This window comes from Pavona decussata, unplaced genomic scaffold (assembly GCF_977016875.1).
Source record: "Pavona decussata unplaced genomic scaffold, jaPavDecu1.1 SCAFFOLD_91, whole genome shotgun sequence".
NCBI lineage: Eukaryota > Metazoa > Cnidaria > Anthozoa > Scleractinia > Agariciidae > Pavona > Pavona decussata.
This window is the reverse complement of record NW_028145508.1, coordinates 3,044,035-3,069,001: the sequence shown is the minus strand read 5'-3', so window position 1 is coordinate 3,069,001 and position 24,967 is coordinate 3,044,035. Positions and strand designations below refer to the sequence as shown.

At 38.1% G+C, this 24,967-nt stretch overlaps 4 protein-coding genes across 4 annotated transcripts; 2 read left to right on the top strand and 2 right to left on the bottom strand.

The window, feature by feature from the left end:
* Positions 1-244: 244 nt before the first annotated feature.
* LOC146474235 (phenylalanine--tRNA ligase, mitochondrial-like) lies at positions 245-5,724 on the bottom strand. Its single transcript, XM_085117555.1, has 4 exons — positions 5,085-5,724; positions 3,000-3,270; positions 2,023-2,291; positions 245-819 (listed from the first exon to the last, which is right to left on the bottom strand). Exons 1-4 carry the CDS (start codon positions 5,679-5,681, stop codon positions 652-654), a joined length of 1,305 nt encoding a protein of 434 aa, XP_084973681.1. The 5' UTR covers positions 5,682-5,724; the 3' UTR covers positions 245-651.
* A 7,927-nt stretch (positions 5,725-13,651) lies between these two features.
* On the top strand, positions 13,652-15,715 carry LOC146474234 (5-hydroxytryptamine receptor 4-like). The gene has a single exon (XM_085117277.1). It carries the CDS (start codon positions 13,779-13,781, stop codon positions 14,730-14,732), a length of 954 nt encoding a protein of 317 aa, XP_084973403.1. The 5' UTR covers positions 13,652-13,778; the 3' UTR covers positions 14,733-15,715.
* A 2,038-nt stretch (positions 15,716-17,753) lies between these two features.
* On the top strand, positions 17,754-19,504 carry LOC146474233 (melatonin receptor type 1B-B-like). The gene has a single exon (XM_085117276.1). It carries the CDS (start codon positions 17,972-17,974, stop codon positions 18,935-18,937), a length of 966 nt encoding a protein of 321 aa, XP_084973402.1. The 5' UTR covers positions 17,754-17,971; the 3' UTR covers positions 18,938-19,504.
* A 2,787-nt stretch (positions 19,505-22,291) lies between these two features.
* LOC146474232 (neuropeptide FF receptor 1-like) lies at positions 22,292-23,248 on the bottom strand. The gene has a single exon (XM_085117306.1). It carries the CDS (start codon positions 23,246-23,248, stop codon positions 22,292-22,294), a length of 957 nt encoding a protein of 318 aa, XP_084973432.1.
* Between the last annotated feature and the right edge of the window lie 1,719 nt (positions 23,249-24,967).

Here is a 24,967-nt window from a genome sequence, read left to right as displayed (position 1 = left end):
GAAAGGCTCCTTCTCCACAACAACAACTATTGCTGAGTCCTGTTTACGAGTGTTTCACTCTTAGCCTTATTCTAGAAATTGGATTTTTGAGGGCCCTTCTGCCCCTGCAGAAATTTTTAGACGACACTTTTTCACAGGGACCAATGACTTTTCAGATTCTCAGACAGAACATAATAATTAACGATAAACTGGTCATGTAAAGCTGATAGCATGGAATTTTTTTATAAGGTGTGTTAATCAAAAATTAAATCTATGGTTTAGCATTTTCAGGTGCGTTGTGCAGAGCAATTTGACCATGAGAGATCTGACTTTCTTCAGTTAACAAAAAAATGATGGCTTGACAGGCTCCACAAGCATCTCACCTGAATCTGCCACACAGTTTAACCCTTAAACCTCTGATACGGTATCCATAAACAAGTTCTCCTATCTTGTCTCCATACTTTTCTTATAAAAGTGCTGAGGAGAAGTTATTAAAATATCAAGAAAATTCAGCTTGGTTGATCATATCCTTGATTCTCATTACCTCAGGGGTTGAATAAGTATTGATATTACAAGGAGAAATTTGATGCTGATCACTGTTAGGGCTTAAAGGGTTAAGGACAGTCACTGGGCATGTAAGGACAAAAGAGCAGACTCTGCTGGTGTGTCAGTTTATCTGAGCTCCACACAAAGTCTTTTCTGTACTTGTTCTCTGACTGAATCCTGGATGCCGTTGATCTCTGTATCTGTGAAGGTCTTATCCATGGATCTGTAGGTTATTCTGTAGCAGTGACTCTCTCGCTGCGTCTTAGGGTGAGTGAATTTATCAATAAGCTCCATCTGAAAATGACACAAACAAGCCCATTCATTTTCAATTTTTAAAAGTTGATGGCCTTAATTTCACTGTATGGTGTGATTAACAAATCAACGGCATTTTTCTATGGTCTCTACCCTTATATAGAATGTAAAATGACATCAAACAATGGGCCACAGGCAAGTGGTTTCACTGCCAAGTTTTGAACATTTATATGGCATCATTTAATTGTCTATAACAGTTTAGACCACAGAAAACTGCTGTCAATTTGATTTTTACAATAACATGGAAAAAGCACAAGGCAGAATTGGCATTATTTTCCATTGAGAAAGCACACGCGTTACATCTGACGTCATTTTTGTTGTCTTTACTCTTACAGACAATAGCTATGAGCTAATTAGTACACAAGAATTTTGACAGTTGTTATATAAATATACTTGGATAGATCTTCAAAAGCTTCTCTCTTGATAGCCTATTCCAGGCATTCAGATTGCGGGGAGCAGTGTGAAAAATTATTGATGTGTGGCAGAGAAAAAAAAAAACATTTTTGAAGCTTACCCACAGAGGGTACTCCCTTATGCAAGTATGTGCAGCCCAAGGGCGTGTGGCCTTCGAACTGTTTTGGTCCGAAAATGGGAGTGGATTTTGGCGCCCTGTCTGTAAACGTCTATAATTTGAAAAGTTATACATTTTGGTCTTAAATAGGGTCAGTGTTTGGCAAACTAAGCAGCACACCCCACCAAACATTTTGAGAAGTAACCCCAGCTCATGGTTGCCTGTTTATAGATTCTTTGTACTGCAACACACAACTGTCTGAATGCTGTCTGAATGCCTAGAACAGTCTACTGTCTTGATAAACAAGTAACTTCACTCACAGTTTTTTAAAGTGAGCAAACAGATTTTGCTAAATATTTTGTATATTGTTGTTAGCGTGCCTTTCAATAACATACAGACTCTGAACTTCAACCCAACTAAGGATTTGCGTGTTTTAATGCCATCAATCATAATTACGGTGACAACCAACTAACCACAAAAATACAGAAACTGACAAAGTGGGCCAAATTCCGCCAAACACAGCACGAACATGACCTTTTGACATCGTTGAACCAAACGTTTTTGTTTTGTGAGAGGTCCGCTGCAGTGATTGTGATTGACAACAGTGAAAAGCAAAATGGGTGGTTGAATTTTGAACTTCAGAGTCCACATGTTATTGAAAGGCACAGCGATACCTTTTCCACAATGTCACCAGCAACGCCACGAACAACATCAAACAGGCTGTTGGGAGAGAAATCCTCTGGGACCCAAAATGCCAGATCCTTGTAAGTAGGTGGATACTTGCTAAATGGCTTGAATTCGGAAATCTTGTTTTCTGTAAACTGCGAGAGAAACCTTGGATCTTCACTCCAGAAAAGCCGGATGTCAGGAATGTTAAAAAGCTTCATTGCTAGACGCTCTAGTCCAATTCCAAATGCCCAGCCTATTTTGTGCTCAGCACCACCTAAAAAGAAGGGAAAAAAAACCAGTCTGAGAGTGACTAAAAAATTTTCCAACAACTTAGGGAAACAGTTCTTGACCAAAAGCAAACCAAAAAAGGTAAGACCCTAAACAAGCTACCAGTATGTGGGGGTCTTAAAATACAAGAAATTGTTCCCAGAATACAAAAACAATGTGTAAACAGGAGTATAGAACCCTTGAGGCCTAGGGAGATGGACTGATGACCCCGGGGGGTGGGGGAGGGGGAATCCGTCAGAGATATAGTGGTACTTTTTAGGGTATTGAGCCAAAAAATATGAGAGGAAGTCAATGTCAGACAACTGTCGGTTAGTGTAGTGTAGTGCCCCCCAGGGCTCAGATGACATCCAGGTCTCCAGATAACTTTTTAGTTCACTAGCCCAGTGGCTAGTAACAGGTCTGATTTCACAAGCCAAACTAACATTTTCACTAGCTGTAGTTACACTCATTTGTTTCACGAAAAGGGGCAGGAGGGAGGTCAGACACTTTTTTTATTGGATGTGGTAATTTTTGTAGGCTTCCCTAAAAAGCTTAGTCTTAAGAAGACTTTTAAACCTCTTAAACTTCTCCTCATCGCAAATGATACCGCGAATGATACTTCTTGAGAGTATCAATATTTTTCAGAAACACCCTAATATTGAATATTTGTTATTGATATCAGCCCTCCCAGTCCATGAACACTATCTGAACTCACCATTGACCAGAATATTGTGTTCCATGATGCCGCAACCTAAAAGCTCCAACCATTCACCTTCAAACTGGACTTCCAGTTCCCAGGAGGGGTGGGTGAAAGGAAAGTATGCATCAATCCATCTTACTTGCACCCCCTCCCCACACAGGTGCTCCACCATCCTAACCAACATTTGCTTGAGATTAAACTCCACAAGCTTAACTGCTTCCAATGTGTGTATAGCTTGCTTTTCTGGTGTTTTAGTTCTGCTCTTGTCAAATATTTCCATGGGTTCCTTTAAGGAAAAAAGGGAAGTGTTTACGTATGTTAAACCCATATCGATGCAGCTGCTTAGATTTTGGTTTCTGTAGCATGAATTAAGCAACTAGGCTAATCTCTATTTCCCAAAAAAAAACTATTAATAGCACAGTCCATTACATACTAAAAACATATCTCACAAAGGTATATTTTTCAATTCAATTCTGAGTGTCAGTTCCTAGTCCAGACAAAAAATGTAATGTCTTTAACCATTATTAGAGTCCTGGGTAAAAAATGCTTTATTCTAAACCAAAATTGTCTTATTTCTATACCCCATACCACACTAAACTGCTTGAAAACTACAACCTTCACAGTGGCAGGTATCCATATAGATTATACTTGGGAGTACCCTCCTCCCCCCCTCCCCCAAGAAAATGGAGCAGAAGGTGGGAGGTAACTCTGGGATGGCATAAGGAAGAAGAAATATTGTAACATATTGCATATTATGCAGTTCCAGAAAAAATCCATACCCACCCCATGGAAGGTCATCGGAAATTCCTAGAGGGAGGGGGGTCTTACAAGTCAAAATTTTAGAAGCAAAGTATGAAGCTAAACTGGAATTTCCTGGGGGGACGGGGGGTTCAAAACGAAAAACCCTCCATGGGGGGAGTATGGATATTTTCTGGAACTGCACATTATTAAAACCTGGATCATTGTACAATGCAATTCCAGGGATTTGATTGGCTTAGCGGCCATGGTATATGAGACATTATAATCCATCAAATATTTTCGCTGGTGCGCCATTGGTCTAAACGCCTCACGTGACCGAATATACCCCAGCTAAAACTGGGGAATATCCGATGATATTCCCCAAGTGATATTCCCCAGTTTCAAAAACTTCAAGACGCATCAAGTTTACAACTAAAATTAATGTCAAGATGGGGGAACAGTTTGCATTTGTGACAGAAGGAGAGATAAACAAAGCAGTGTCAGTAAACAACGCTTTTGACGGTAAACTGCTCTTAAGCGAAAATTATGTTCAAATACTCAAGCTTGTTGCTACACGGTTGCGATGAATATTTGAAGGATAATAACCACAATAGCCTCCATTTGGCTTTAAAAATATGCTTAGATATTTGTCCTTGAACATTATCTGCTCCTCAAAGCTCACAGTTTTCCTCGAGCTTCCCTCTCGGAAAACTGTTTGCTTCTCGGAACAGATAATGTCCGCGGACAAATATCTGAGCATATTTTCGCGCCATATGGAGGCTATTGTTTATTTATACCAGGCCTGAAAAATATGGGCTCAATTACCAGCCGCTGTTTGGGAAATGAGCCCACGCTCACCAGGGCTGTCAACCTCACACGTCTTCAAATATGGAGAATGTGACCGGGAGATACGGTTCAAAGTCTGGAGACTCCCAGATTATCCGGGAGAGTTGACAGCCCTGGCTCACCCCTGAAGAGGAGGAAAGCTGGGCCTGAGGGAGTGGCAGAAATCGAGCCTATGAGAAATATTAACCATTAAATTGTACTTCTGGTTGTTCTTGCAAGCAAAATCATCAAGAACCAGTGATATTTCTTGATTTATTTTTAAAAGAACAATAATTATTCCACTCTCACTTGTTGGATATGAGATGATTATAGCCAATGCAGTGCTACACACCATGCTGGCTATCTACCATCTCATATCCAGTGCATGCACATGGAATGCACACTCATGGAATAATTTTTCAACATTTTGCAGCCGCTATAAAAGTGCAGAGATGACAAGTAAAAGTAAGTTGATTGGGAAGCTCATAATTTTGCCTTCCCTCTGCCTCTACCTGCTTCACTGTAACTAATGTTCACCTCATATTGCGAAAATAACTCATGCTGTGAAAATAACCTGACACCTTCCATTTGATGGAACACCGGGTAATGACACATGTCGATTTCATCTCTCCTGTAAACATCACCAGTGACCAGAAATGCATCCAAGCCTGTCTTGATCAAGTCTCTTTGATGCGCTGAGGTGTGAGCCCGAAGCAAGTACTCAGAGTTAATGTAATAGTTATCATTCTTCGCACGACTAACGTGATCTTTAGGCACCAATAAACTGTCAAAGTTCTGTTCCACTGTGACTACAGATGACAGACGATCGACCATCGTAAACATCGGACCGCCCCAGCGCGTTCTGTAATCAGCGTAGACGTGCTCTTGAATCTTTGCTCTTAAAATGCTCAACGGATGATTTTTGCAGTGATGAAGGTTCCTGCCAACTTTAGATAAAATATTCGAGGTCACGTTGGTCATATGGTCTCTAGGATAAGCTTTCTCGAGTACATGAACGTGATCGCTTTGTGCGTGCGTGCTGTTGTGAATGCAAACAGCGAGTATCAATCTTCCATTCTGTATCTGCCTGCTGAAGATTCTGGAAAACATTGTTGTCCTTACAAGTATAGACATCGATCTTAAAGCTCCAAGCTAGCCACGTTTTGCTCTTCTCTGGAAAAATCAATCTCGTACCCAGAGTCCTCAGGCTTTTTGGTCAGCGGGGCGGCGCCAGGAGAGACTCTGGGATAATGGAATTTCTTATCCCAGAAAACGTGGGATTCCGGTCTTTGTGCGCATGCTTAAGATTAAAACGGAAGTCAAATGCCCCAAAATGGCAGTCGTGTTGATGTTTTCGGGCCTGAAGGTTTTATCGGGCCTTGAAAGTGTTCGAGAAAGCCAAAGTTGATTGTTACACGCGATCGAAGGAACTGGGTTTTTTTCCCGTAAGAGCGGATCAAAGAAACTGGACTTTTTATCCTGTAAGAGCGAGCGAACGGTGGACTTGATTCGACATTGCTACAACACATACAGACAAGTAAATAACATAATTATTTCTTTATTATTTTTTATACTTACAAATAAAAAGGAACCATCACTTCTCCTCTCACAGAACTGTGCAGCTGACTGTGTGTTGAATTTATGTTTAAATTACCTTCCCCCTTCCCTTTACGTCAGTTTATGTCCAAATGGGATTTGTTTAAGTTATGTCTTATTATAAATTATTGCTTCAATGAACACATAGTGTAAGTTATCATTTGACAATTTAAATCACCTCTTGATATTTACTGTTGTAAAGTTTTTTTTGCCCCCTTTTTAATTGCAATAGAATGAATTAAAGTGTATATAATTAGAATGTTATATCTGTTCAATTGCAAGCTAGCACAGTTTAAACATCAGCACATTTTTATACATCTGTCCTGAATGTCATGTCATGAGAAGCTTTGAAGTTTTTCTTTCTGGATAGACATTCCTTTTGCCAAGCTTCTGATAGTCTGAAATGTCAGCCGTCTCTTCTCCCTAACCCACAGGGGACGCACCCCCTTTGGGTTAGGGAGAGGAGATGGCTGACATTTCAGACTAAACTTCTGACGAATCTGATAGAGAGTGCTCACATCTTGCATGGTTTTAGTGCTGTAGAGTTGCTCCCAGGTATACTATATATCTAGAAATAAAATGAAGTAGTAATAATTTTTTAACAGTGTTTTAAATGCATTCCAATGCATGTTTGGTTTATTCAATTCAAATCCCAATACTACGTAGTACCAAAGCTTTTCCTGGCACAGGCTATGAAAATAAGGACAGTGAGTTGTGTTGAGGTTTGTTAACTTTTCTGCCTAACCACAGAGTATTTACATGAGAACTGTATAGGGAGTGGTCATCACCTCTCATCAGTAAATTAGTTATAATGTGATTGTTGAGAGACTGTCAATATCCTGACTATGATATTTCACTTAGTCAATTTCTATACCATGTATATAATCTCCTCAGTACTCCTCCTTGTACATTTAATCAGGGTAAAATTAAAACTATGTTATGTGAGTTCTCATATTTTTGGGTGTGTACTATAGGAAGCACAGGGAAGGGGTCAATAGATTGGGGAATTTGTGTTTATATTATTAATTTACATAAATTGGTGGGGCCCAACTTCATTTGGTTGTGAAGTGTACTCTTTAACTAAGAGCTGAGTCAGATAGCTCAGGTACTGACACACATTACCTAATTTATTTTGATTAAAGGGTACAACTGGTAAATTGATAATTTCTGAAGGATTTGCCATTTCTATTCAGTACTGGATGGTGATCTGATTTGGTATCACACTTTTAATTATTGACTTCAGGCAAGGGAAGTACTCAACCAACACTGCTGAATAGTATAATATAATCTCTTCTCTGATCTTGCCGCTCTCGTGTTGACAACAGATAATTATTATTGTCAAACTCCCCAATATCCTGAATGATTGGCACAGTGTTGTTGAGACCTTTGCTGGACACCCTGTCAAAAGTAATGAACTGTGTAAATTATCCAGTGCTTGTGGGAATTTGTTGTCCCTTGACAATAATGTTAGCTAAGACCTAAAAATCAAAAAACTATTGACTCTTAGTTCAAGCCCTTCCTGGACTCTAATGGTCTATCATGCCACAATCTAGGTCATCCAGCATATTGCATAATGTTTGGTGGGACTGGGCTAAGTCTAATGAGCTGCACTGACCAAAAATCTGCAGCAGAACTGTTTAGGGCATTAGAGGCGTCAACAAGAAGAACAGCGTCTGTTCCATTGGTGTCAAAAATATTGTGCATTGCATGAATAACAGCCTCACTCCCACTTTTATGGCCTGCGCACACCTGCAGTGAGCCGCTTGCTTTGACGGCATTGGGTTGTGTTACTCTCATCACCCACTTCCCAATTATCCTCCGTATTACTTCACCAACCCGAAGCGGCTGGACCGCGCCCTCTCCTTAATAATAATAATAATAATAATAATAATAATAATAATAATAATAATGATTGTTATTATTATCATCATTGTGAAAAATATTTAATATTTTTGTTGTTTAAATGAGTAATATTTAAAAGGGAAACGTTTTTTAAGGTGGGTAATTGATTTTAGTGTCCTTTGTGTTAAACTTGTTTTAATAATTACATGAAGAAATGATAGGAAGGGTTGCCAAAATAATTATGTTAGTTAATCTCCCAATTACAAGTGGAGTGTTTGATATCAAGGATATATGATGAAAATGGTCACTTTCTGTACGAGGCTGTGCAAACATCATCTGGTTATTAATGTCACACAAACGGGGGGTACTTGGCTCCCATGTTCATGTACAACAGGTACACTTGCAGTAGAATGAAATCGAGCAGAGACCTCCTGTATCTCCTCAATAATAATTGTGTCCCAATTGAACCCTTCAAGGGAAGTCTTGGTGTTCTTCCTTATGACATATAACACAGGTCACAGCACTGCTCATCTATTTTTTCCAACAACTGGTACTTTAGGCATGATTTCACACTTTGCAATAGCAGAATTGCTTTGGAAATCTCAACAGGAATATCTGTCTGCAAGGGAACCCACGGTTTCCTTGTCTCATCCTTCTTCAATGGAGTTTTTGCATGTTTTTGTCGTGATCAGATGAAGGGAAAAAAGGAACATTTTAAAAAAGTTAGATCATTTTTACTTACATATTAATATACAGCCTTTAACAGAGTACAATTAAACTATCGTTATCTTTAAATTTCTGCCATCTTAATTTAAACTCAGAGTGCATTATATGTTTGGTTATATATAAACACTCCAAGCAATATTATAACTTTTGTATTTTAAGATTGAGGAGGCTTAATATTCATAAGCCCCATGGTTTCTTAGCCTCCTCTCCACTTATACTTTTCTTTTATTTGTTTGTCTCTGTACGTTGGGAAATAAATAAATGTAAATATTTTTAAAGTATATCTGCATTTGGACGACCAGCTTTCTTCAGTATTATCTACACCTGTTCTTTAACAGATCAAGTTGGGTGGCTACTTCACTGTCACAATGTGTTGACTTTCTTGCAAAGAAGATGGTTGTAAGTAGCAGACAACAAGTCTTTATTCTCAACTGCCCCTCTACTGTAAATCTGTATGTACTGGCTATTACATTTGAGACTTAACTTTCATCTTAAGGTAACCTATAAAACAACGGCCTTTCACACTTTTAAACGTTTACACTCAAAACAAAATATCTCACCATTTGAGAAAATGTTCCACACACCATTATAATGGTGAAAATAAAATAGATTACCTCCGCCTCTAAAAGGGAATTTTTTTCTGAGTGGTTAGCTAGCTTTGGCAAGATGGGCCGTGACTGAAAAAAAGTGAAACTTTTGCTCTCGTGTGCGGCGTTTGATCATCGTGGAGATGTCTTCAGCGTTTCCCTTGTGGCAAAACCGAAGGGGAAACGGCAACCTGAGATGGACTTCGCTCCACAACAGATCTCTTCATCTCCAAATTTTCATCCGCAACAAGGTAAGTAGCTGCTTGCATTTTGCTGTGTTTTACCATCGTATGGCAGTAGTGCAACTTCCCACGCTAAAACGACTGATGTTTCGTCGGCTAGAAATTGTTGCACTGACAATGACATAATTCAAAACCCGTCTTTGAATTAGAGTGTTTCTAATTTTTGGTGTGCTTTAAGCTAGGGGTAAATGGAGGCGATAGATAAAAAAAACCGTCACACACATAAAAATTACAAAGCTCCGAGTTTGACATTTCAAATCTCCCTCCAAAACAGGGAAGTTGGTTCGGGGGGTTTCCGGTTTGGTTAACTTCCGCAAATGACCAACGGACTTCCTGTCTGTCTTCCATTGTTATGCAGACGACCAATCAAAAAAATTATATTTTTCCATTATCCCAGAGTCTCTCCTGGCGCCGCCCCGCTGACCAAAAAGCCTGAGGACTCTGGGTACGAGATTGTGGAAAAATATTGTTGTCCTCCTTCCTTTATGGGAGATACTGCTGACCATTTAAACGTGCGGAACCACTTCCTCGTTCCAGTGCCTCTGGTGGGGATGGGATGGGGGAATCTGGACTCGAAGCTTCCACGTGCACCGTTCGGTAAAAGATGGTGGTTGTACATTTTACCACAATACCTTGCGAAATAGGCACATGGTAAGCCATACTTTTTTTTTGAGAAATTTGTCCCTGTACTAACAACAATGTGTGTGCTAAGTAGTTGGAAGTTTTTAGAACTTTCCTGTGCGCTTTTATGAGCTGCAGTCTTTAAACCACACTTCAAGTTACAGATAATAAATTAAGAGCTGACAGTCTACAATCTTAATTAATCAACTATTTTGACAAGTTTAAACAGTTGGGATGGAGCAAAAATTTCTGGACATTTATTTACCAAAAAGAGATTTGCAAGCGAGCTGAAAATTATAACCCAGCAAACCCGAAAAAACAAATAATAGATGGAGTTATATGTTTATATAGACAAAAGGGGGAATAACAATAAAAAATCAATGAAATAATAACATTCGGTAAAGATTAGCGAGTGTAGTGGTTATGGCGTTCAAAATTACTTGTTTTTTAGAAGATGATCAGGGGAGATATACTACCTTTATATTATAGGAAATTATCTCTTTGTGTTGATTAAGGTATTTGAAATAAACGTGACTTAAATTAACGCCGATTGAAGGAAAAATTACTTGCCAATAAAGGAAATTAACGCGAAAGGGGGTGTCTGAAATTTCAAATTGAGGGAAATAAACGCGATTGACACAAGGTGCCAAATTTACCGGAGAGATAATTTCAGTGAAGCCGAAAAGATCCCACCAATCGAAGGAGGCATTGAAATATCAATGACCATTGTTGTCGAGAGCAGCGATTCAAGAAGTCTTGAAATTTCAGTTAAAAGAGAAAACAAAGGAGGTTTCGACGATTTTACGTGGAGAACGGTTATGTTGATGATGACTCAAAATCTATCATGGCCAAAATCCAAAAGAGAGGCGGATAAGCATTGTAAACGATTTACCTAGCTAAATTTGTAAGAGATTCACTGAAACAGTGCGCGGTAATGTCACGCCTACGTGCCATGAATGTTTAGATTGGAACCCAAATTTAGGATTAAAATGATGAAAATTAAGATTCACTGATACAGTACGCGGTAATGTCACGTCTAGGTGTCATAAATGTTTAGATTGGAACCCAAATTTAGGATTAAAATGATGAAAATTAAGGTCGCGGAAATGAACGATATGCTAACAATAAATTTACCACGCGGAAATGAACGATCATAAAAATTAACGCGACTTAATAAATTACCGCGAATTTTTGCAATTCGCGTTAATTTAATGGAGCTTTACTTTCTTATAATAGGGGTAAGTAACTCACTTTTCCAATCCCTTGGACTCAGAGGGAGCTCCGCAGATGAAGACCAAAGCAGCACCCCCTTTACGGAAACTGCGAGACAAAAAGGGCGCAGGATCTTCCGCAATAAACGGAACACAGTGCTTTAGAAACAAATTGAAATGCCTGGCAAACTGGGGCGTAAAACCAGAACTGAGTGGTGCTAAGAAAACTGGGGAGTCCAGGGTCGGATTTAGGGGGTGGCCGAGGGAGCGTGCCTCCCCCCACCCCCGCTTTTTTTTGTATATTGGAAAAGCTTTGGTAACCGTCTTTCGAATGGTATTATGCAATCAATCGTTTTTGAAAAAATACTCTTAAAGTCTGCCTTCCGAAGCCTTAACTTTTGGTCACAAATGCTCCCAGAATGCTGTAAAGCAGAATATTGAAGAATATGAATTTTCCATTGGGGTGTGTATGTGGGGGGGGGGGGGGGGGTGGAAGGGTTGCGCTCTGGCCACAATTCCTTCGGGCCCCTTTTTTCTGGATTTTCTGGATCCGTCCCTGGAGTCAGGAGTGGCAGGAACCAGAGGGGAAAAAATCGCGAACGAAGTAACCGGGAACAAAATAGAGTTGGGAATAAAGGGAAGTGGTATCTCCAGAATCCGCTGCTTAAACCATAGTTAATAAAAGTCAATGGTTATGAAGCCTGACAAATTTCTTTGTTATATTTTTTTGGTAGCATTTTTGGCCTTGATAGTGCATAGACGACAATAAATTTTGAAGTGTGTTGAAGCAACTGACCAAACAATAGAAACGTTCGTGTTAAGATATTCAACTATAGTGTGAACATTCAAACAAAGGATTGTGCACTGTCGTGGCCCTTCCAACATAAATTGCAGCACCATTGTTTTCATGGCAAAGTTTCGTATTGAACAATCCGTCAATTAACTATGCTTAAACTGACTGGTTTTTGTCTAAAAGACTCGAAGATAAGATCCAGAGGCTGTGATGGTAATATCTCTCCGTCAAAAAAAGAACTTCTGGTGTTAGAATAGGCTTCCGGCGAAGTGTAAGGAACTATAAGTTCTTGAAAAAAGAGAAAAATGAGAGCAAAAATACTGCACGCATACATATACATGAAAAATGTTGGGGGTTAAAAAAAAGAAATATGCGAAACAAAATTTTTATCGTGATAGAAAAGTATAAGCGTTGGTAACGTGCTTGAGAGTGATAAGATTATTAAGTAGTGGTTCAGTGATACGACGATAATGAGCGAGAAAGAAAAACCAGATAAGCTAGGAAAGCGAGTTTAGAAACTGGAAGAGGACAAAAATTATAATTGCAATTACATTTACCCGCAACAACGAAGATAAGTGAGTTTGCAACTGGCTGCGCATGTTACGTTTCGTTGATTTTTGGAAGGCAAATGGTAGGACTTTATGATAAGGAACGATCTGCAACGAAAAAAAGAAAAGACTTCCCCGTAAAATTCAATTTCATTGTTCCTCGTTGGATCATCCAAACCCCTGTTTGAATGTTACCCCTTAATTTTGGCGCGAAATTTCAGCGTCAATTTATAATTTCGCACGAAATTACAAAATTGCTATAGCAACGTTTCCTATCACGATTGTGATTTGTCACCCATGATATTAAAGATAATCAAGTGGTATACTCCCGAAATTAAAAAAAAAAACAATTTCACACGCGTTTTGTCAAAAGTCTAATAATGTCTAATAATTATTAGAATTGTGACAAAACGTACCTAAAAGTTTTATATTATTCCCTAATTTCACACGTCATCAGTTGATTACCCATACTAATTAAGTAGCTTTTGTAATGTTGAAACGCGCTTTAAACGAAACATTTGCCCCATCAATAATATCATGCCTAATAAGTCCGATAAATACATTAAACCTTTGCTCCCGGTATTCATCAATCTTACTTAGTGTAAGAAAATTATATTCATAATGATATGAATTGAAGAGACAAATATCAAATAAGGCAGGTGCTTTATTTATGTTGTCTCATTAGATGGAGGGATAAATCGGCATACAAGTTTTTTTTCTTTTCTTAATTTTTCGTTCTTATATTCCATGTCAGTGCAACGTCATCTGCGCTAATTAAGTTTCCTGAATAAAAAATGGTTTGGAAATCTTTCAGTACATTTTTTCGTTTGTGATTATCTTGCGTCAGATTATTTTCTGAAAATTGGAAGGAAGTTCAATAATTATTTATGCGCATATTGTCTATTTTGCGTATGTAAGCAAACACTTCAGCTACCACATATTGGAGATATCCTTTCACGCAAGAACACCAACAAGCCATTTTTAGTTGAAAACTGAGAAACTGAGTTAAGGAAGCTTTCGAACAAGTCCGTGTGAGAAAGTAACGTTAATCTGGTCCAAAGAATCATGAATTTCACAGAGCTTACCTTGTCCCTCAAGGTCAGAGAACATTGGTTGGTTGCTATCGAGTCCGCAGCCTATATCGCAATCATACTAACCGCCCTGCTGGGAAACACCTTGGTCATTTTAGCAGTCTACAAAACGAGAGCGCTCCGCCGAAATCCTCAAAATTACTACTTGATATCGCTTGCAACGACGGATATCCTTAACGCACTTGTCTGTATGCCAATAACACTTGTGGTACTCATAAAAGGAAGATGGCCGTTCGGAGATCTCGCTTGTCAGTTCCAAGGAAGTATGATTACAATTTCTGCAATGGTTTCTCTCCTAACATTGGGAATAATCGCCATTAATCGCTATGTGAAGATCGTTCGGTCTGCAGACGTTTACCAGAAAATTTTCAGCACAAGAAACGTTTTGAAATCCATCGCGATTCCTTGGATTTGTACAACGGTCCTCGTGTTTGGCGGATTTTTCATCCGAAAAACAGTGTTTCATTTTCATCCAGGAAAGTGCTTGTGCTTTAGTAAAATTAATTTTAAAGACAACCTAGGTATCTATAGTGCGATTACCTACAATATTTTGCTAACTTTTTCAGTTCCTCCAATCGTGTTCAGCTATTATCATATTTTTAAAAAAATTCGCGCGCATTTTGCCCAAGTTGCTCAAGGTGGTAACTTGTCTCATCGCGATGAAAGCTTAGTTACATTTAATGAGGAAGTAAAGATAACAGCGATGTTATTCACTACTATCCTCGCATTTTTCTTTTGCTGGACTCCCTCTTTTATTATCGATTTTTATGAAATCTTTGGTGGTTATTACACCCTTCCGCGACAGGTCTACATGTTGAACATATTTACATACGTTAGCAGCAGTGCTGTAAATCCAATGATTTATGGTCTAATGAAAAGAGAATTCAAAGAAGCTTATAAGAAAGTCCTATGTTGTAGAGATGGATAATTGTTTCTACAAATTAATAACGTTTATCAACAGACAATCGCCATTAGCACCATAACTTAATCGTATAACTGTGTACATGGATCTCAGTACAAGCAGCTGTACATGTATATTTAGATTCATGAGGAATAAAGCATATATAACAAGTAGACATTATTTTATAAAATAAAAAAATGGAGTGTAACATGCAGAAAAAAAAAACAAATGTAGCGAAATAAAGAAGGGGAAAGAGAAATGCAAATAAGAAAGGCAACGAGAGCCCTCAACATGCCATTGACGATTTAGCAAATTTACACTTAGCAAATATAGACCACTACAACATGAAAAATGATGGTCTGTCTGCTGTCAAATGGTGCAAAAATGAAAAAGTTAGCAAAAATCACAAATCTGGAGAAAAAGACTGAATACTAGTCGAACGAGTCAGTAACAAAAATAGAATTCAAAAGAGCTTTTAAGAAAGTGTTATGTTGAAGGGATGGATAAATATTTCTACAAACGTTTATCAACAGAGCAACCGCCATTAGCACCATAACATTAAATCGTATCACTGTGTAAACATGCCTGATCTGAATTCGAGCGCCTGTGTTTTTAGACTCCTAAAAGGTACATTTTAAAACAGACAGGATTCAAAAACGCATTTAGAAAAATGAAATTTTGAATCTGACTTGTTATTGACAGTAAACACGACTATCAACCACAGACTGGAAATATATAAATAAAGCCGCTTTTAATGTGTCAATTAAAAGTTAGGGTTTTTTACTTAAGTAATGTTTTTCAGGAAGAAACGACAAAAACCAAATTTAATATAAACGGCTACCGAGAGGGGAATTCCCTCAGGTCTCAAAACAGATAAGTTACCAAATTTGCAAGCATATAACAAAAACTGAAATTAGCTGATAGAAGCAAATTTATAATTTTCTAGTTTGGTCCTCTAGAGGTATCTCTCTATACGGAAAAGTAACAATAATCAAGGATTTGATTATTCCAAAGATCTTTTATGTTTTTTCGTTGCTTCCAGCCCCTATTGAAGTCATTAAAGAAATTAAATCAGTCGTTATTCAAGTTTTTATGGAAGGGAGTTGACAAAGTAAAAAGACTGTCCGTAATAAATGAGGGACACCCGACAACAGTTTTCTCTCAGATCCTTTGAAACGCTATTTTAGGCTATCTGGAGTGCCTTTAAAGCTCTGTAGGTTCATTTTAGGCCGCACTTTAATATATTTATCTATTCGGTCATTCTAGGGCAACTTGAGTCTTTTCGAAATTACTAGGGCATCTTTGTCCATTTCTCGAAAACCTTAGGTCTTAATTATTTCCTTTCCAAAAATTTTAGCTGACCTTTTTTCGGTACTCGAAAAGACATTTTTATCATCTGAAAACACTAGGCCTTAAGTTTTTCATACCAGGAAAGTTCGAAGAGAAAATTCCCTTTAGAAAATTGTAGGGGATTAAGGGCCCTCCGAACAGATAATTTACCGAAACGATCCGTTGGGTGCCCCTGATAAATGAGTAGAGAAAGGGGGTTTAAAAATGATGGATTTGGAATGTTTGCAAGTTCTATCCAGACGATTACTCATTAGGACGATCGTGTAAAATTTGAAGCGATCATATGGAAACATGCTCAGACGATTGGGACGATCGAGACGATCGAACGCCAACCCAGAAATCATCATTCTTATCCCGTGATTCATTGCGGCTTAATGTGTTCCAAAATTGACGCATCGACTACGGAATTAAACATTTGGCTCTTTATGGAAGTTCAAAAATATCAATGCTCCCCCTTGTAAATTGAACGAACAGCACAATCTTAAAATCCTATTTGAAGAAAAATTATCTGTCATGCAGTCTAAGCAATTTTACAAGCGTATGATAAGCTCCTAACTATTCTCTCTTTTGATACATCTGTCGAGCCCAAAATCTCTGTCTTCGTGGAACTCTTCTAGCTCGTCTACGGCGCAAAATTAAGAGGCTAGAAAAGCAGAAAGCAAGCCACGAGGTTCGCTCTCCGATTGATATCCGCCAATTTGTTTGCACATCTCGCGCCAAAATTCCGTTGCCGGACCCAGGAACATTGTAAACGACCGCGCGCTAAGGCGATCGAGACGATTATATGGAAACTAGCGATTGTCCCAATCGTTCCGATCGTTTCGAAATTTTTTCAAGCGACTAAGGTGATCGGGACGATCCGGACGATCATATATAAACCAGGCTTTAAGAGCAGTTAGCGACCCAGCATGCACAATATCGTATTTCTAAGTCTTAGGAAACTGAATATTAAGCGGGATATGAGTTGAGATATGTCACTCCAGGACAGGCCTTATCACGGTTTTCGACGCCATTTTGACGAGTGGGCAAACACGTCTTGAAATAACAGTGTTTGTATGGAAATGTCAAATAATTTTCATAAAACATCGCTTCTGAAAAATTCATGAATTGGAAACTTTTGGCACTAGGAAAAGAATTGGAGAATTGGAGGGATGTAGCTGTGCCAAAATGCTAAAAAATGTGTGCAACAGCCCAAAAATAACAAATATATCGAAATAAACAAGGGGAAAAAGAAATGCAAACATGAAAGACAATGAGAGCCCTCAACCTGCCATCAATTTAGCAAATTTACTTAGCAAATATAGCAGACGAATTGACGGGCTGTTAAATTGTGCAAAAAAAAAAAAAAGCAAAAAAATACAAATCTGAAGAAATAACAATGGATGCAAGTCGAACGAGTTGAAGAAATCGCGAAGTAATACAAATAAAATAATTAAATTTTCAAGACGTTGGCGTTGTCCTCGTCGCTGCATGCCGGCTTAGCATGTATATAAATGACATAAGTATGACGAATTAAAAAACCCTGATCTTTTCTTTATATCGTTATATGTTCATGTTGTTATGTCACTAGTGTCAAACAAGCCATCGTGCAATGTCATTTTTCAGTGCTAATCCTAAACAAAAATGCTTTGTCAGGCCTCCAATGCATTTTCCTTTAATTTTGTGGGTATCTTGTGGTCAGTTTGTTTCTGAGTATTACCGAGGAAATTAATACTTAGTAATTATTAATGAGCATATTGTCCATTTTGCGTGTTACGGCTGGCTCCATGCATATACTGACTGAAACACCTGTTACTATACCAGAAGACATCCTTCTCTCACGCAACTGAGAACACAAACAACCCGCGATCATACTGTGCTGCGATAATTTTGAACAAGTCCTATTGACTAGCTATAACATTAACCTGGAAGGCATCATGAATTCCACGCAAGAACGATTTACACAGCTTACCATGTCTCTCAAGGCCAGGGAAAGTTGGTTGGTTGCTATCGAGACCGCAGCCTATTTTGCAGTCATATTAATCGCCCTGCTGGGAAACACTTTGTTCGTTTTGGCAGTCTACAAAACAAGAGCACTCCGAAATCCTCAAAATTACTACTTGATATCGCTTGCAACGACGGATATCCTTAACGCACTTGTCTGTATGCCAATAACACTTGTGGTTCTCATAAAAGGAAGATGGCCGTTCGGAGATCTCGCTTGTCAGTTCCAAGGAAGTATGATTTCAATCTCTTCAATGGTTTCTCTCCAAACACTGGGAATAATCGCCATTAATCGCTATGTGAAGATCGTTCGGTCTGCAATTCTTTACCAGAAAATTTTCAGCAAAAGAAACGTCTTGAAATCCATCGCGATTTCTTGGATTTCAATAGCGTGTTTCGTGTTTGGCGCATTTTTCATCCGGAAAAAAGTGTTTCACTTTCATCCAGGAAAGTGCCTGTGCTTTGTTAAAATTGATTTTAAGGACCACGTAGGTATCTATAGTGCGATTGGTTATAACATCTTGGTTTCACTGTCATTTCCTCCGATCGTGTTTAGTTATTATCAAGTGTTTAGAAAAATTCGCGCTCATTTTGCCCAAGTTGCTCAAAGTGGTAACTTGTCTCATCAAGATGAAAGCTCAGTAACATTTACTGAAGAAGTAAAGATAACAGCGATGTTATTCACTACTATCCTCGCATTTTTCTTTTGCTGGACTCCTTCTTTTATTATCGATTTTTATGAAATCTTTGGTGGTTATTACACCCTTCCGCGACAGGTCTACATGTTGAACATATTTACATATGTTAGCAGCAGTGCTGTAAATCCAATGATTTTCGGTCTAATGAAAAGAGAATTCAAAGAAGCCTATAAGAAAGTCCTATGTTGTAGAGATGGATAATTATTTCTACAAACGTTTATCAACGGAACAATCTCATTCGCACTGTAGGAGCATCAGCTTGGACCTGATCTCAAGCGGACGTATATTTAGACTTCCATGCGGAAGTTAAGCCGACTAAATGTTTTAGAAAGACAATGAAAAAAGCTTTTAGAAAAGCCGTTAAATTTTGAATCAGACTTATAATACTATTGTTATTACACACAGGAAATTCTAGCGCCTAATACGGGCTGTAAATACAGATAAATTAAAATCTCTATTAAGATATAAATGAGACTTCTTTTTTTAATTTATTAAGAATTAGCATAAAATAACCCGATTGTTTGTTAAGGAAGAGACTAAACAAAATGAAACTAACAGGTACCTCCTGAAAGAGGAGAACTTGAGCCTGACACCCAATCCAGCAAAAAGTATATATATTCCGCCCAAAATTAACAAAATAATTAAAAGAATTACAAATTTATGAAATTTTCAAACATAATATAGCGTGCCTGATACACGGCTTTTCGGGGTCGTTCGATGCCCGACGGGCACGCCATTCTGGTGTGGCCTTACAAGGCCGAAACATCTGTCCATTGCATTCTCGCCGTCAGTCATGCGCAATAGGTAAGAGCTCTGGGGTCGAGAATGCTATCCATGGCTGTCAATGCCCGGGTCATATGGTTGTGCGCATGCGTAAGGTATTGGTCATACCGCGGCGCTGTGTAATGTGACCATTACTTCCAAATGGTTTTTTGTGTTTAAAATGTTTGCATGGTGCTTTTCGAACAACAACAACAACAATAATCTTTATTCGTGCCCAGAAATTATGCAGTGTTACATAAATTCAAGAAAGAAAAATTACTAAGGAAGAGGGCACAGCCACTTAGAAATAGCAAGCTAATCGAGCGTTATTATTCTGTATTTTGTACACCTTTCGGCGAAAAAAGTTTACAAACGTTACCCAGAAAGCCATAAAGGCTTAATGTTAGTAAGTGGCCTCATTTACTCCCACTGTGAGCCTCGCGATTGAGCTAATTGAATAGTTTTAGTCAGAAAGATAGCGTGATATTGTTTTAATTTTAGGTAACTCTTGAATAATGCAAGGCCCACTTGTACAAACAGTAGCAAAGTGAACTGAGCCGGATCTTTGTGTAGATCAGGATCAGCAATGTTGAATAAAACGTAAAATCAAATGCAAGGCTGATCGGACAGCTAAACAGGATAGTTTTATTGCCCAATATTTCGGTTAGACAAAAATAACCTTATTCAGCCCCTGAAGAAGGTTTTTTGTCTAACCGAAATATCGCGCGATAAAATTATCCTTTTTAGCTGTCCGATCAGCCTTGCGTTTGATACGTGATATTGTTACGTTTTAACGTCCTTCCGTTTATAAATTGAAATCGTTTAAAACACGAAAATTTCTAATTGTTAGATTAGTTAATGCTCATAAAATTTTTGGAAAGGCTGTTCTTACGTATACCGTTTAAAATACAATCAGCAGTGAGAGAACTTTTAAACTTAATAAAACACGTGCTGTGCATTTGGTAGACCACTCGACTCGCGCTGGTTGTTCTACTTTTTGCTGTGCTACACCGTGCTGATGAGAGCCAACATTAACCAGCTCGAAACAGCTGTCCACGGTTGCCGCATTCTGTTGATTCTCGGTTTGGTCTCTATCATCTCGCTGTCGTGTTAAGTTTTCTACGAACGGTCCGATCAGCCTTGCAGAAATCTGAGCCAGTGTTTTGAACAGCCTCGAAGTATTTCCTTTCTATAGTATTGCTTATTGATGTATTTCTGTTTCAAAAAGTGATTTATTGAAAAACGCCAAACAAAAGCAGCCAAAATAACAAAGGATGGTGAAATATAGATGAGCAAATTATTTGCGAGAACGCCAAGCAGTCAAGTGGTTTGGATAAGTGTATTCCTAGATGCCGGCAGCTAAAAGACGTTTTTGGTCCGTTAAAAGTATGGAAGAAGAAAGAAAGATGCTTGAGGAAAGTGTTCCCAAATCCAGCCGAAGTGCCACTAAATGGGCGTTTAAAATTTTTAAGGAGTGACAAACTGGGAGGGTAAACAAAGACGCAAGTTTAGAGAGCTGCTCATAGCATGTAAATCATGCACAAACTTTGTGAATTGTTAAACGACATTTGTCATCTCTAGAGTTTACAATAAAAGTATTTCTTGGGGATTAAATTTTGATTCCGATAGTGAATTAACGTTACTTCATTGCTGTTGGTTTGTCTCTGGTTTTGGTTCTCCTTTAATTACTGATTGGGATGAACGTTTTACTGGTAAAATTTCATGTCCATCAGTAAAGTCTGGTTGAGACTAATTTGCATACAACTCTTTGCAGGATTTTTGCTTTTCCGCCATTGCAGAGGCGTTCAAAATACCGCAACAAAAAGCTTCTGTAATAACTAAAGAACGTTTGTAAATAAAAAATTCAGCTAACTTCCCGAAGATGAACACGATTCACACAGAAGAAAACAGTTTTCTGAACTCTCGGACGGTATTTGAAAAAGTTGGGCCAACGATTTCAAAGTGCTTCTCATCAAGGGTTATATAACTATGTGTATTTTAATATAAAAGTGACAGATCGTCCATAGTTGCCATGGCACCAAGCACACACTATTATTAGTATGTCCATTTAGAATATAGCGGTGGTTAGCTTCGAAGCTAAGCTCCTCTGACCAGCGTACACTTCTACCAAAGCCATGAAATTCTTTCTTTTCTCCTTTACTTTGTAATTTTATTCCTATGTTCCTATATACAATGTAAATGTTATATCCAAGTGTAAATAAACTGAATCCTGAATCATGAATCAACGCTCGCATGCGCCTGGGATAACATAAAATGTTAATCCTAATTAGTATTTCATTGTTTCAGTCATTCAACCTCATATTTCCCTTGAAACTGAATTCAAAGCCCTCCCAAAACTTTCCAGTTTGATGAATTTACTTGGTACAAAGCTGAGGTCCTTTCTTGCTTTACGGCGCTCTGTGATTAGCTGACAAAGTTCGCGCAATTGAGAATACAAACCAAAACTAATCATGCCTCGCTCGCACGCGTTTACCCGCGCTTGGCGCCGGTTACATGTACTTGCTTCGAGTTCTGATTGGTTCATTGCGCTGTTTACGTTTGTTGTGATTGGGCAGAGTAATATAATTACTTTGGTTTTGGTTTTACAAGACTCAATTGAACACCGCTCAATTTCGACTGATTCGTGATCAATGTTTATACATATTTAAATAACGCGATCATGACCGCTGCAATGATAATATCTTCTGCGTCAGTAAATGCTATTTTGATTTTAAATTTATATATAGTTTCGGTACAGATGTAGCTGTGTTTGACTCGCTAAGCAATAATTAACTATCCGCTACATCCTAACGCTTTTTTGTAAGCCAGTTTAAATTCTCTGTTCATTAGACCATAAATCAGAGGATTTATAGCACTGCTGCCTACGTAGGTAAAAATGTTCAGCATATAAACTTCTCTTGGGAGCGTGTGATAACCAACACTGGCTTCATAAAAGTCGATTATAAGAGAAGGGGCCCAACAAATGAAAACTGCGAGGATAGTAGTGAACAACATCGCTGTTATTTTAACTTCTTCGGCAAACGCTATCGAGTTGTCATCGTGAAGAGAAGAATTCCCAATCTGGACAAAGTGCGCGCGGATTTTTCTTAATACTTTAAAATAACTGAAAATGATAGAAGGAAAGGTTAACGAAACAGTGATAGAGTAGCAAAACGTAATATATATATATAGTCCTCTGTTTTCTTGGGGATCAAGTCGAAAGAAGCACCAACACTTTCCATGGTGAAATGCATAAATCGGTCTGGGAAAGAAAAACGCGCCACATACGAATAAAGCGGCAGAGATCCAAGAAAAAGCGATCGTTATCAAGACGTTTCTCTTGCTAAATATTTTCTGGTAAAGGTTTGAAGACCGACAAATCTTCGTATAACGATTAATGGCAATTATACCCAGCGTTAGGAGTGAAACAGAGGCACAAATAGACATAACCGTTCCCTGGAATTGACAAGTGAAGTTTCCAAAAGGCCATCTTCCTGTTATAAGCACCGCAAGTGTTATGCTGCAGACAATTGCGTTGAGAATATCAGTCACTGCAAGCGACACTAAGTAGTAATTTTGAGGAGTTCGGAGCGTTCCTGTCTTGTAAAAGGCTAAACACAACATGGTGTTTCCCAGAAATGCAGTTAAAACGACGGCGAAGTAAGCTGCAGACTCGATTGCAACCAACCAACGTTCTCTACTCTTGAGTGCCAGAGTAGGCCGGACGATAAGCGCTTCTGTGGTGTTCATTATGGAAAGAAATACAGCCTCAGTGATAAATAAAGATCACTTGCTCAGATGATCGACACCGCCTTGCCAACGAAGGAAGCTATCTATCTGCAGCGAAATCTTTCCTAGTTACAAACTGAATCTGCTTCCTTACGATTATTAAACATCAATATGAAGTTAGACTTCCAAGGGAAATTTACTGAACATTTGAAGGGCTCCGACCGTGTACAATCCTTTGTTTTAATGTCACACTACAGTTGAATATTTTAATAGTAATATTTCTATCGGTCAGCTGCTCCAACACTTTTAAATTCATCGTGGTTTGTGCACGGTCAAGGCCAAAAATGCTAACAAAAACAAACACTGAACAAAGGTTAAATTTTATCAGGCTTCATAGCCATTGCCTATTATTAATTAACTATGTTCAGGCTGAGTCGAGCACAAAAAGGAAACGTATTGCTGTCTTGCAGCAATGTTGGACGCTGACAGTGAAAACAGCATTTTGTTTGGACTTTCCAGCTATACAGTTCAAATTGTTCGAAGTTATCTAATAATAATAATAGTATATAATAATAATAATAATAGTAATAATAATAATAATAATAATAATAATAATAATAATATTTATCCAGGGAGCCCACTCGCCTTGGCGGTTTTCAGTGGGGCCCTGCAAATTAAAAATGAAATAAAAAAAAAATTACCTAAAAATTATTTCACAAGATCAAACGAATTTAAAAATAGCTAAAAAATCATCATTCACAAACTTTTAGGCTTTGCCTTAAAAAGGGACAATGATTTGATGTTTTTAAAGTCATTGTCTAAGCTTTTCCAGTCCTTAGAGGCTTGATAAATAAAAGTTTGCTTCCCCCAATTGGTACGCACGCGAGGAAGGTGTAAATCATTACTTCTACGAGTTAGATAAGAATGAAAACTACTAATGCGTCTGACGTCAAATTTAAAATCAATTTCCCCCAACAGATATTTTTGCATCGTAATACAACGATGGAAGTGTCGTCTCTTAATGAGGGGCTTCAGGTCCAGACGATTTAAACAGTTATTCATCGTTCCGTAACAATATGACTTAACGTTTGCCTCATAACAAAAGAGTATTGAAAATGATATGATAGACCACAGCTTTGCAGATATGAAAAAGTCGTTTCCTGAGCATTATAATAAAAATTGCAACATGTTTGTACAAGGTTGTGTAAGTTATTAAAAAGTTCAAAATTGTATACCTTCTTTACGGCTTCCTCGCCGGTCTTACTTATTTTTTATTTCTTTTTTGTATTTTCTCTGTCAATATTTTATACATAAAATATAATTGTATTGTGTGGGTGGCAAACGTTAATAAATAAAAATAAATAAATAAGTAATCATTTGTGATGTTTGCTTTTTGCAATTCTTTAGTTTTAACAATCAAGTCCCTCACAGCGACCGTAGTACCTCCTTCCAAATTTCTGATATTAAATTTAAATTTGGCACATCCACTGACTTTGACTCCGTTGTCAATTAACTGCATCCATCCAATGGATCTGCCTTTTATTAGTGATAAGAAATATCTGTATTTGAAGAAGTCCTATTACATTTTTAATAAAAAAACAACAGTATTTATAAATAAAAAGTGTTTTAATAACAGCGTAAAGTTTCTCTAGCTGGGAATTTATAGCACTTCAAAAACTCATGTCCAGTCTTTTATATCTGAATCGAAGAGATTTTATAAAAGTACCTAGATGTGTATTT

Bases quoted from the DNA above. Each gene is read 5' to 3' on its own strand.
- LOC146474235 (XM_085117555.1), bottom strand. From the start codon at position 5,681: ATGTCTATACTTGTAAGGACAACAATGTTTTCCAGAATCTTCAGCAGG. The intron at 3,271-5,084 runs GTGAACATTAGT...TTTTCCTTAAAG, and splicing joins AGTTATTTTCGCAATATGAG to GAACCCATGGAAATATTTGA. The intron at 820-2,022 runs GTATCGCTGTGC...TGTCATTTTCAG, and splicing joins CTGGTGACATTGTGGAAAAG to ATGGAGCTTATTGATAAATT.
- LOC146474234 (XM_085117277.1), top strand. From the start codon at position 13,779: ATGAATTTCACAGAGCTTACCTTGTCCCTCAAGGTCAGAGAACATTGG.
- LOC146474233 (XM_085117276.1), top strand. From the start codon at position 17,972: ATGAATTCCACGCAAGAACGATTTACACAGCTTACCATGTCTCTCAAG.
- LOC146474232 (XM_085117306.1), bottom strand. From the start codon at position 23,248: ATGAACACCACAGAAGCGCTTATCGTCCGGCCTACTCTGGCACTCAAG.